The 12045-nt window shown below is 45.3% G+C and overlaps 2 protein-coding genes across 4 annotated transcripts in view; one reads left to right on the forward strand and one right to left on the reverse strand.

Moving 5' to 3' along the window:
• The window catches only part of LOC131126217 (rho GTPase-activating protein 44-like), a 30853-nt gene extending 22314 nt beyond the window's left edge, over positions 1-8539 (reverse strand). The window contains exons 1-2 of one of the 3 annotated variants that reach the window (XM_058068504.1): positions 8398-8539; positions 7364-7675 (exon numbers count right to left, since the gene is read on the reverse strand). In XM_058068504.1, the coding sequence (XP_057924487.1) occupies positions 7364-7416 (53 nt within the window). In that variant the 5' untranslated portion in view covers positions 7417-7675; positions 8398-8539. Of the gene's footprint in view, positions 1-7363; positions 7676-7761 lie in introns of all 3 variants that reach the window. The other 2 variants (XM_058068507.1, XM_058068508.1) reach the window with 2 other exon arrangements.
• On the forward strand, positions 7981-11780 carry stx4 (syntaxin 4). The gene is made up of 10 exons (XM_058068515.1): positions 7981-8234; positions 8544-8648; positions 8727-8826; positions 8889-8963; positions 9024-9094; positions 9182-9290; positions 9362-9435; positions 10797-10934; positions 11009-11119; positions 11182-11780. Exons 1-10 carry the CDS (start codon positions 8205-8207, stop codon positions 11257-11259), a joined length of 891 nt encoding a protein of 296 aa, XP_057924498.1. The 5' UTR covers positions 7981-8204; the 3' UTR covers positions 11260-11780.
• Positions 11781-12045: the final 265 nt, after the last annotated feature.

The raw sequence follows: 12045 nt of genomic DNA on the forward strand, positions 1-12045 counted from the left end.
TTTCTCTGGACGTTCTTCGAAGCCGGCGTGTTGGCGTCGGCGTCTTTTAGCCTGCTGGCTGATGTGAGCGATGCTGAGGGGCCAAAGGGTGGAGGAGGGAACTCAACATCATCTGTCAGTGGCTTTTTACCCCCCCCCACACACACACACACGACCAGCGGGAGGCCTTCTGAGGAGAAGGAGGATGATGACGGATCCGAGCGAGTACTGCTAGTATTGTCTTTATTATCATTTACTGCGCGACACCGCCGCCGCCGCCGTCTATCGTTGGAACGTCCTCGGATGCAGTCAGCCATCCTGACAGGCAGCAAAGCGGAGGGGAAGCCTGTCGCTGACTCATCACCTGACTCATGCAGTCTAGTGGGAATGACCCCCGCAGTCTGAGGCAGCAGTCCTGGACTTACTTTTAGCACATTAGCTAACGTTAATCAATGTAAACCCGCAGGACGAGCATCCATACAGGCATTCTCCGTAGCGCTCGTTTGCCCTCGTTAGACAAGAGAAAGAAGTCACGATTTTACCACAAGAAAGTTGGACGTTTACAGGAATGAAACTGTCAATTTCACGAGAAAAAAGTTGTTAATGTATGAGAATAAAGTTATACTTTTTCAAGAAAAAGTCACAATTTGACAAGAATAAAGTCATGAATTTAGAAAAAAAGTCGTAATATTGCGAGAAACAAATTTCAGAATTTGCAATAAATTTTCTGCAAATAAAGTTGTACATTTATGAGACAAGAGTTGTTCATTTACAAGAAAAATTGTTAAAATTATAAGAATACATTTCTACCTTTCCGAGAATGAAGTCATACATTTTCAAGTAAAAAAGTCACAATATGACAAGAAAAAAGTTGTGAATTTAGAAAAAAAATTATAATATTGCGAGAAAAAAGTTTTTAAATTTACAAGAAAATTTCTGAAAATAAAGTTGTAAATTTATGAGACAAGAGTTGTTCATTTAGAAGAAAAATAGTTATAAGAATACATTTCTACATTTCCGAGAATGAAGTCATACATTTTCAAGAAAAAAGTCACAATATGACAAGAATAAAGGTGTGAATTTAGAAAAAAAAGTTGTAATATTGTAAGAAAAAAGTTGTGAATTTACAAGAAAATTTCTGAGAATAAAGTTGAAAATTATGAGACAAGAAAAATAGTTGTAAAGTTATAAGAATGAAGTCATACATTTTCAAGAAAAAAAGTCACAATGTGACAAGAATAAAGTCGTGAATTTAGGGGAAGAAATGTTGTAATATTACGAGAAAAAAGTCATATATTTTGAAGAAAAAAAGTACTAAAATTATGAGAAAAAGTAGTACATTTACGAGAATTAAGTTGTACATTTATGAGAAAAAATCGTAAATTCCTTGGAGAAACATGTAAATTTACAAGAATAAGGTTATCGATTTTGAAGAAAAAAAAAGTCGTCACACTACGATAATAAAGTCATCAATTTAGAAGAAAAAAAGCCATACGTGTCACTATGATGTGTGATGCTGTCATACGTGTGAGAGGGAACGTAGGGCATAGCTCTTCAGGAAGCCAGGGAACATTCCGCTTTTATTTATTAGGTGGCAGCAAAACAGAGGGTTATTAGATTAGCATATGCAGCCCTTCACTTCCGCCTTCCTAACCCCGCCCCTTCCACATTCCAAGGCTAAACGACCCCTAAATGAGTTCACCCGGGCTGAGGCTCAGTGGAGAGTCGCATGGAGCCCGGGTGTTCCTCAGAGTCACTGTCCTGGTTCCCCTCATGTGACGTCCGACACTGATGACGACAACGTGATCCATTCGGATCCGCGATTCCGCCAGAAACGACACCTAAAAGCGAGACGGCGCCCAGCGGGCCTGGGTCTCGTCAAGCAGCTGCTGGGACGCGCATCTGGACTCTTGACTCGCTGGCTGGGATCCTGGACGACACTCCCAGTCGGACGCCGCAGGAGCCGCGGGCGTGACGCGTCGCACCCACCTGTGACCTCATTTCCTGTCTTGCTCGAACCCGAGGCGGAGTCACGTCCCACGGGGCCTACGGGACCCAGGTTGCCACGGGAAACCTTTTAGGTTCCAGACGAGAAGAAGCCAGCAAAAATTGGACATGCAAGTGGACAACTTCACGGAGGATGCGGGTCCCTGTGATGGGATTACACGAGGAGGACAAACAGTCGGACCTCGGGGGCCGCTCCGCGTCTCTTTGTGATGTGTCCATCTAATCAGAGGCAAAGCTCCTCTGTGAGGAATAAGCTTGGCGCCGTGGTTCAAAGGTCAGCACGGAGCACAGATGTTTGTCACACACACACACACCGATGGACGGGTCCTGATGTCTTCATATGAATAAAATGCCAAGACGCTTGAACCTAAACGCCAACAATGGCACTCAGACTTCCGTCACCTGTCACCTGGAGCGTCCCGTTAGTGCCACCACTAAAGACGCCTCGCCGTGAATACTAACGGCGCTCCGAATAAAAGCTCATCAATTATCAGCTGCTGGCGTTTGGCTCGCCTGGAAGTAACGAGGAAATGCGCGCCACGTTTGACTAACGGCTTCATTTTCTCGTAAAGATCTTTTTTTTTTTTCCTAAACACGTCTGCATAATTCATGTACGCCTTGATGGACTCCTTTGCACGGATCCGATGTAAATGTCAGCCAAATCCACGAGAACAAAGCCTCTGTAAGACGTCTTGTCCTCATTTATTAACGAGATATTTTCATAGTAAGAGCATAGAAAACCTTCTAAGGACCTTCTAGAACCCTCTGGACATGCGACACCCCGATAGTCACCTGTACACGCATATTACCCAACAGAGTAGGTAGAATAGGAGAACACCTCTGTGCGACCTTGTAAACGGTTTGTAGCATCATTAGAGCCCACTAGACATGAACTAACACCCCTATACTCACTTTTACACTCCTGTTACCCAATATAGTAGCCACAATAAAATAAAAGAAGGCATATAACACATTAAAAACCTGTTTATGCCCTTCTAAATGGCTTATGTAGCACAATTAGAGCCCACTGGACATGAACTAACACCCCTATATTCACCTTTACACTCTTGCTACCCAACATAGTAGACAGAATAATAGAAAATAAGGAATATAAGACATAAAAAACCTGTTTATGCCCTTCTAAATGCCTTATGTAGTGTAATTAGAGCCCACTAGACATGAACTAACACCCCTATATTAACCTTTACACTCCTGTTACCCAATATAGTAGCCACAATAAAATAAAAGAAGGCATATAACACATAAAAAAACTGTTTATGCCCTTCTAAATTTAAATTAGAGCCCTCTAGACATGAACTAACATCCCTATATTCACCTTTACACTCCTGTTACCCAATATAGTAGCCACAATAAAATAATAGAAGGCATATAACAATAATAATAAGAGAAAATAAGGAATATAAGACATAAAAAACCTGTTTATGACCTTCTAAATGCAGTTTTTAGCATCATTGGAGCCCTCTAGATGAGAAATAACACCCCTATAGTCACCTTTACACTCCTGTTACCCAATATAGTAGACATAATAATAGAAAATAACAAATATAAGACATAAAAAACTGTTTATGACAGTCTAAATGCAATTTTTAGCATCATTGGAGCCCTCTAGATGAGAAATAACACCCCTAAAGTTACCTTTACACTCCTGTTACCCAATATAGTAGACAGAATAATAGAAAATAAGGAATATAAGACATAAAAATCTTATTAGCGATGGACTTTTGTTATGTCGGCCTGCAGTTTGTAGTGCTTGCGTGTCTCCCCCAACATTACAGTAGCATTAGTGACACCTAGTGACCAGTGAACAATACTGCATATCATCAATGCGTCTTCTGAATGCCTTTTATTTGTGGTTCAGCCATTTTTATGCTTGGAAATGCTTCATTTAGGAAACAAATAATAAGTAGCATTAGCTTAAACGTGGATATTTTGGACTTTTAAGGGGTGGTCTTCAACCAGTGAGCTCGGTTTTACCTGTCCACGTGTAAACATTACGCTTTGTGTCATACCCGATTATGCAAATGCCACGCCGACGTCGACGCCCCACAGCCCAAATCCTGTGGGAAACACTGATGAAGGCTTTTCAAGTGCTTTTCTTTTGCTTCTGTCGTGACTCCCATCGTTGAGCAGATTAAAGCTGGACTCCGGAGTCTGGGACGCCGTCCGAGACGCTTCCCGGGGAGCGTGCCATAATACTCCCGAGTCCAGTACAGCGGCATGTATGCCACCACTCGGGTCAGTGGCGTGTGTCCCCAAAAGAAATGAAGATGTCATTCTTTTCAGGTTTGTCTTTGTCACCAAGTGTCCCCCCCCCCCACGACTTCTGTCGTCATAGAACCCTAGAAACCCCCCCCCCCCCCCCCCCCAAACAGAAGCTTTACACTTTCTCGCTTGGTCACTCAGTTTAGGCGGTATTAACGGCGCAGGCTCGCTGTTTTTTTAGAGGAATTGAACTGCGTCTGAACCCCTGCTGACCCACATCTCATCACGTTGCCAGGACACTTTCGCCCCCCCGCCCCAAAGAAAAACATCCCTCGTGCCGCCCACCAGGCGTGATCTTCTAATCATGCAAAACGGCCTCATTGAGGATGGAGCCGTCAAGGTCGCACTGAAGCAGGCTGCCAAGGTCGCACGGGAGACGTGAGCGCCGCGTCCTCTCGTGGTCCCTGCTGTAAGGACCCAGGTCGCGAGTCATTAGCGGGCTGTTCCGCCTCACGGGGTTCCTGCACCGCTATACCACGTTTTGCAGGATCCACTCAGCCACGATGTCGCCGTTTCTCAGGAACGATGATGAGCTTTGGGGCACGCCGTCCGACGGCTGTTGTTTTCATTGATGGTACCGTAGATTGATCGATGACGTGACGGACGCATCTGTCTGCACGCAGGCAGGGGGCGTGGCCAAGTCAAGTATGTGGCACAAACATGGAGGCCATCGATGAGAGGCTACAAGTCGACCCACTTTACTCGCTCTGTTGCAGATATCTATCTGTATCGCCATAAAGCGGATTCACAAGGTCGTGGACCGCTTTTCTGTCTTATGTGTCTTATTTTCTTTTATTTGTGTCCGCCATATTTGGGAGTAGAACCGCAAAGTTCCGAAGTGAAGTCGCGAGGCGGTTTGATGCCATTCACGGGCTGCCGGTTGAATCGTAACAGTCGTAGTAATTCAAGTATTTTAGCAGGGATTTGGGCGGGATTAATCACATCTCCCCTCGTCGGCCATGACGTGTCACCGTGTTTAAATGGTAGGGTAGCTAAATACTTTGACTCCCAGTTCAAGTCCGGGATTAAAGCTTTTCTGGAAGTCGGCGCCAAGCGGCACTTTTGTCCGCGGGAGCCAATCCTCGCGTTTGTTAGCTTGAAAGACACGTAAACATTCCGACGAGGATGTGCTCACTATTAGGACGCGACTGCTTTTGCACACGGCTGGGTCCAAATTGGTTGGAATTACATCAGAGGTGTCCAAAGTGTGGCCCGGGGGCAATTTGTGGCCTGCACTACCTAAATATATACTATTACCTAGATTGGTTTGCAATATATCATCATCCAACTGTCTGGTATGTGGGATTTGTATTCTTATTTATCTGATTATGTCTACTACATTAGGTAATAAGAGTGCAAAACTGACTGTAGGGGTGTTATTTCATGTCTGGAGGGCTCTAATAATGTTAAAAAAACGTATTTAGAAGACCTTAAACAGGTTTTCTATATCTTATTATGTCTTATTATGTCTTATTATGTCTATTCTAAACGCCTTATGTAGCGTAATTAGAGCCGACTAGACATGAACTAACACCCCTATATTCACCTTTACACTCCTGTTACCCAATATAGTAGCCACAATAAAATAATAGAAGGCATATAACACATAAAAAACCTGTTTATGCCCTTCTAAATGCCTTATGTAGTGCAATTAGAGCCCACTAGACATGAACTAACACCCCTATATTCACCTTTACACTCCAGTTACCCAATATAGTAGCCACAATAAAATAATAGAAGGCATATAACACATAAAAAAACCTGTTTATGCCCTTCTAAATGGCTTATGTAGCGCAATTAGAGCCCATTGGACATGAACTAACACCCCTATATTCACCTTTACACTTCTGTTACCCAATATAGTAGCCACAATAAAATTAAAGGCATATAACACATAAAAAAACTGTTTATGCCCTTCTAAATGCCTTATGTAGCATTATTAGAGCCCTCTAGACATGAACTAACACCCCTATATTCACCTTTACACTCCTGTTACCCAAAATAGTAGCCACAATAAAATAATAGAAGGCATATAACACATAAAAAAACCTGTTTTACGTAGCGCAATTAGAGCCCATTGGACATGAACTAACACCCCTATATTCACCTTTACACTTCTGTTACCCAATATAGTAGCCACAATAAAATTAAAGGCATATAACACATAAAAAACCTGTTTATGCCCTTCTAAATGCCTTATGTAGTGCAATTAGAGCCCTCTAGACATGAACTAACACCCCTATATTCACCTTTACACTCCTGTTACCCAATATAGTAGCCACAATAAAATAATAGAAGGCATATAACACATAAAAAACCTGTTTATGCCCTTCTAAATGGCTTGTGTAGCGCAATTAGAGCCCATTGGACATGAACTAACACCCCTATATTCACCTTTACACTTCTGTTACCCAATATAGTAGCCACAATAAAATTAAAGGCATATAACACATAAAAAACCTGTTTATGCCCTTCTAAATGCCTTATGTAGTGCAATTAGAGCCCTCTAGACATGAACTAACACCCCTATATTCACCTTTACACTCCTGTTACCCAATATAGTAGCCACAATAAAATAATAGAAGGCATATAACACATAAAAAACCTGTTTATGCCCTTCTAAATGGCTTATGTAGCGCAATTAGAGCCCACTAGACATGAACTAACACCCCTATATTCACCTTTACACTCCCGTTACCCAATATAGTAGCCTTAAACAGGTTTTCTATATCTTATTATGTCTTATTATGTCTTATTTTGTCTTATTATATATATTCACCGGCCACTTTATTAGGTACTCTTTTTAATGAGCTCGTTTTTTGATCTTATGAGTGACAGTGTGACAGTGCAGGTGTACCTAACGGGGTGGTGCACTTGTCAATCAATACGTGACAGCCATGCTAGTGCGACGCCCCCACCCCCCACCCACCCCCATCCCGCCATCCACCCATCCACCCTCACTGCAGGGGGGCATCATCATCACGTCCGCGCCTTCCTCGTCTGCGCGCGCGTACACGGCATCAATCCCGCCGTGACCTCCAGCGCAACAAAAAATAACGAGACAAAAAGACATCCGCCATTCGAGACGCCTTACCTGCCCACAGTCTGGTTGGCGAGCTGTCTCATTCGGTTGAACTGCTTCTTCATCTTGTCTTCTTCTGCGCCACACAAGCGCCGCAGATCTCATGGATGATACACGCCTAAACATCCGCGCCGCCGCGCACGGAGGAGCCCACGCAGCCGGCGACCATTCCTCCCATCATGGCGAAGACGAGGGCGGCGTGTGTCCGACCGTCTGCCGCCTTGCTCCGCTGCTCCGGAGGTGCGGATGGACCGAATGTGTGTCTCCCTCTCTCTCTCTCTATGCTGGACGACTGACAGCTCGCTGGAGACGAGACGCTGTCCCCTAGTGCATCATGGGAAGTGGAGTTCACTACACACGTCATGCTGGACTCACGATCAGCCCAAATGTTGAACTAAATACATATTTACCTCACTCAACACGTATGCAAACCTTTAAGTAGCCTTCGTAAGTAAGCCGTCAGCCTAAACCTCCCACTACAACCGCAATAGTAACCATATAGAAACAATATTGACTAACAATTGAGCCCCATTATCCTTATCGAGGCGGAATGTTTTATAAATAAAGCATAACCGTTTCAAAATGTCTTGTTTATACAAGAAATGAGTGCCTTTAAAAGTGCAGTTACACAGCAGCGTCCCGTGGGGGGCGCTAACGAGTCAAAGTCAACCCCGAAGCGGAAGAAGAAGACAAAGTGTCGCCTTCTTGCACTCAAGTTAACTTGTTGAATGACAGCAAATCTAACTTTTGCCAGGTTTTTTTTTTAACGGTGCCTTTTTTTCTCAGCCCGGTGACAACTTTACCACACTTTGCCTCACTGCTGCCATCGCCTCTGGGCGGTTAAAGCCGAACAATGCGGGACCGAACTCAGGAGTTGGGAAACGTAAGTGTCAAAAAAAGTAGCGTTAGCTTTAGCATGTAGCATGGGAGCACTGTCGAGTAACGGTCGCCGCCGTCGGCTTTCCCCGTCGACAGCTTTCACCCGGACGTGGAACGCGAGTGAATTGAATTGCCGTGGGACCGTTTGACAGTTTGCGTGTCCTCACGTTCACTTGGGCGTTGTTTTATTTCCGGCTTCCGCTGGAGGATACTTCGAGGCCGGGCGCAGGGCATGGCTGGCTCGTGAAAGCGCGAAAAGATCGTTTCACGGCAGCGATGGCTCACTCTTATCTCGCTATCTCTGTGAGCTCAGAAAGGAGACGCCTCAGACGAGGACGATGAAGGCAAGTCCCTGATGATCAAACCTGGAACCTCTTCGGCCAAAGAGGAGAAGGAAAATGAGAACTTCTTCAAAAAGGTCAACAAATAAGTCGCGTTGTTTGACTGCATGGATGCCATGGATGCGGGTATTGGACTTTGCTTCAATGTTTTGCAGGTGCAAGAAATCCACGAGGGTCTGTCCAGTCTAAAGAAGATGGTTTCCGAACTTGAGAACAAGCAGAAGACCGTGCTGGGTGTGGCCCTGCCGGAGGAGGGTAGGTTTCTCTTGAAACGCCGCCAACAACGCACTTGTCGTGATGTTTTAAAATCTCTGTAGGCATGAAGAAGGAGCTGCAGACTCTCCGGGACGAGATCAAAACATTGGCCAGTCAGATCCAGCGGAAACTGAAGAGTGAGTGGTTATGAAGGCGCTCCGTGTTTCTGTTTGACCGACGTCTCGTCTCGCTTGCAGGTATCGAGCCCAAGAAGGGGGAGGATGACGCCAAGTACGTGCCCGTCAACACTCGCATGCAGCGCACGCAGGTTTCGAGGCCCTCGCTTGTCGTCCCGTTCGGGGCTGAAATTGTCTCTGTTGATTTTTCAAGCTGATTTTGCCGCCTTGGCTTGCAGCACGGCGTCCTGTCCAGGGAGTTTGTGGAGCTGATGGGCCACTGCAACACCATCCAGGCGCAGTACAGAGACCGCAACGTGGAGCGGATACAGAGACAACTGAAAATCAGTGAGTCCGAGCAAGGCAAGTCAGGCGCGGCGGGCACGGTGACGTTTGACGATATCGCTGTGGTCTTTTAGCCGGCACCAACGTGACGGACGAGGAGCTGGATTCCATGCTGGAAAGCGGCCAGACGGACGTTTTCACTCAAAACGTGAGTTTCTGGAAGCTAATGTTTGTCTCCAAGTCCTCAATGTCTGATCCATCTGTTGTAGTTGCTCAGACTGGACGGCTAGCTTGGTAAGTACAGGACAACAAATGATGTAGGACCCCCCCAGCCCCCCTCAGGGCATGTCTTTGGTAGCTTAGTGTAGTAGACTTCCCCGTCCATAAATATGTGCTTGGAATTCAGTCATTAAAAAGTGGCGTACGCACACGTTCACACAATTTGTAGGGTATAGATTCCACCTTGAAGGGGACGTGTGCGTACGCAACTCAAGCCACGCCCCTTCAATGCCGCCACTTCGCCATAGATAGGTCAATGCAAAGTGACTCGTGAATGTTGCGTCCATATTATATTACAGTAAACCTCGGATATATCGGATTCAATTGTTCCCACTGGTTTTGTCCGATATAAGCGAAATCCGTTATATGCGTATACCGGAAAATGTCCGTTTTACGCATATATCGGATTTATATCCGGTATATGCGTAAATGGGATTTTATCCGTTATAAAAAGGCACTTCCTTGACTATGTTTCCAATGTACCTGGACGCGCAGGCAACGCTGCAAACGCTGCAAATGACGTCGTATAGCGGCCTGTCACGATTCGGCGAATCGGAGCGCCACGATGCGGCCATCCGATATATGCGTGGGAAATTTAATGGAAATGCATTGGAACGGGACTGGAGATTTTGTCCGAAATAGGCGAAATCCGTTATAAAAAATCCGATATATGCAATGAATTTTTATTGGAAATGCATTACAGAAAAATTGGTTCTTTTTTATCTGTCCGTTGTGAGCGAATTTCCGATACATCCGAGTCCGATATATCCGAGGTTTACTGTATAATACAGCGGTGCCTTGGTTAGTGTCGTTCATCCCATCCATAAGGTCTGATGCAAAGCAAAATGGCCTCTAACCAAAGCATATTTTCCCATAGTAAATATTGAACATTTAACATCATTTTTGTTTTGCAAAGAGGGAGGGGGCGCAGAGGAGATTATGATTGTGCCCCCCTCATTTTTAATTTTTTTTAAAACTTTTCTGCACACAAAATAATTCTGTGGTAGCATGGCCATGTGTTGTTAGTCTTCTCTAAGCTGTAAAATTCAGATGTGTTTGTTGCATCGTTTATCAGAAAACTGATATATTATTCCCGTTAAAGACCAAAATTTCACGTGATCCACGATGGAAGCGTAAAACAGGACGGTAATGGCCAAATTTTAAAGTCTGTGATGTTAACCAAAAAACACCTGAACCAAGGCGGATGTTAACCGAGGCACCGCTATATACTGGGAAACGGCGTCATGTCTGAGGCAAGCTTTATAGATGAGTCTTCCTGGCGCTTCTCAGATCCTGATCGACGCTAAAGCCACGAGACAAGCTCTGAATGAGATCGAGTCGCGGCACGACGAGATCCTGAAGCTGGAGCGGAGCATCAGAGACCTCCACGACATGTTCCAGTACCTGGCCATGGAGGTGGAGGCCCAGGTACGACCCCACCGACGCTTCATCTTAAATGCGGTGTAAACGGCGTCTAATGGGCACGGTGCGTCCCGTCGCAGGGGGAGATGGTGGACCAGATCGAGCACAACATCAACCAGTCGTCCAACTACGTGGAAAAAGCCAAGGACAACACGGAGAAAGCCGTCACGTATCAGCAGAAGGCCCGCAAGGTAAGCAGTCTTCGGGTTTGTCCTCGGCCTTGCGACCTCACGCCTCCCCCCCTCCCTTGCAGAAAAAGATCTGGATCGCAATTTGTTTGGCCATCGTCATCCTCATCCTCGCCATCTCGCTGGCCACCACCTTCTCCTGATGGATGGTCGGACGTTGTTGGTCCGTCATCATTCAACACTCAAGTCCGTCTTCGTCCTGTCGTTTGTCCCCCGGACTGTTACACCCCACCCCCCAGACCACCATTCAGACTGGACCGGATCCCGGAGTGCTCGGAACACGTGGCGGTTTATGAACAAATGGTTTTATAAGGAGGCTGTCTTTTTATAATATGGCTGTACATAACATGGTGGTGCTGTCACACAAACGTTTTAAAGCCTTCATGTAAATACACCCCTTTTGGATTTTAAACGCTTGGCAAACCACTTTTTGTATTTATGGTTACAAGTCGCATGCGTGAGATCACACATGAACTTAAAACACGTGGAGGCGCGAGCGTGATGTCGCGCACTAAGGTAGCCGAGAAGGAATGAAGACAAACACATCCTCCTGCGGCGCTCCGTCGGTGAGGACGGACTCGTTCTCCGCGGTTACAATGAGACCACTTCGGAGTCTTGTATTACTGAGAGTTTGGTTTTAAAATAAAATGATGCCATCTTCTAATGTTGTCTTGGAAGTTTGATTAAAATGCAGCGGGTCCGAACATGACCGTACCCCTTCACACGTTTGACATGAAGCCGTGGACCACATCAGAATTATCATCCATATTCTGTCATGGAGGTATGCTGGTACCCCCTGGATGGGTGGCCAGCCAATGGCAGAGGGGGCATACAACCATTCATACCTATGGACAATTAACCACAATTAACCAATTAACCATAGGTATGATATGTGTATAATTATATTTAATTATTATTATTTCACTGTT

This window comes from Doryrhamphus excisus, chromosome 3 (assembly GCF_030265055.1).
Source record: "Doryrhamphus excisus isolate RoL2022-K1 chromosome 3, RoL_Dexc_1.0, whole genome shotgun sequence".
Classification (NCBI taxonomy): Eukaryota; Metazoa; Chordata; class Actinopteri; order Syngnathiformes; family Syngnathidae; genus Doryrhamphus; species Doryrhamphus excisus.

What these genes read in the sequence shown, in the direction of transcription:
- stx4 (XM_058068515.1), top strand. Translation starts at nt 8,205, where the DNA reads ATGCGGGACCGAACTCAGGAGTTGGGAAAC. An exon ending in GATCCAGCGGAAACTGAAGA is followed by an intron (nt 8,964 to 9,023) that starts GTGAGTGGTTAT and finishes TCTCGCTTGCAG; the next exon opens with GTATCGAGCCCAAGAAGGGG. An exon ending in CGGACGTTTTCACTCAAAAC is followed by an intron (nt 9,436 to 10,796) that starts GTGAGTTTCTGG and finishes GGCGCTTCTCAG; the next exon opens with ATCCTGATCGACGCTAAAGC.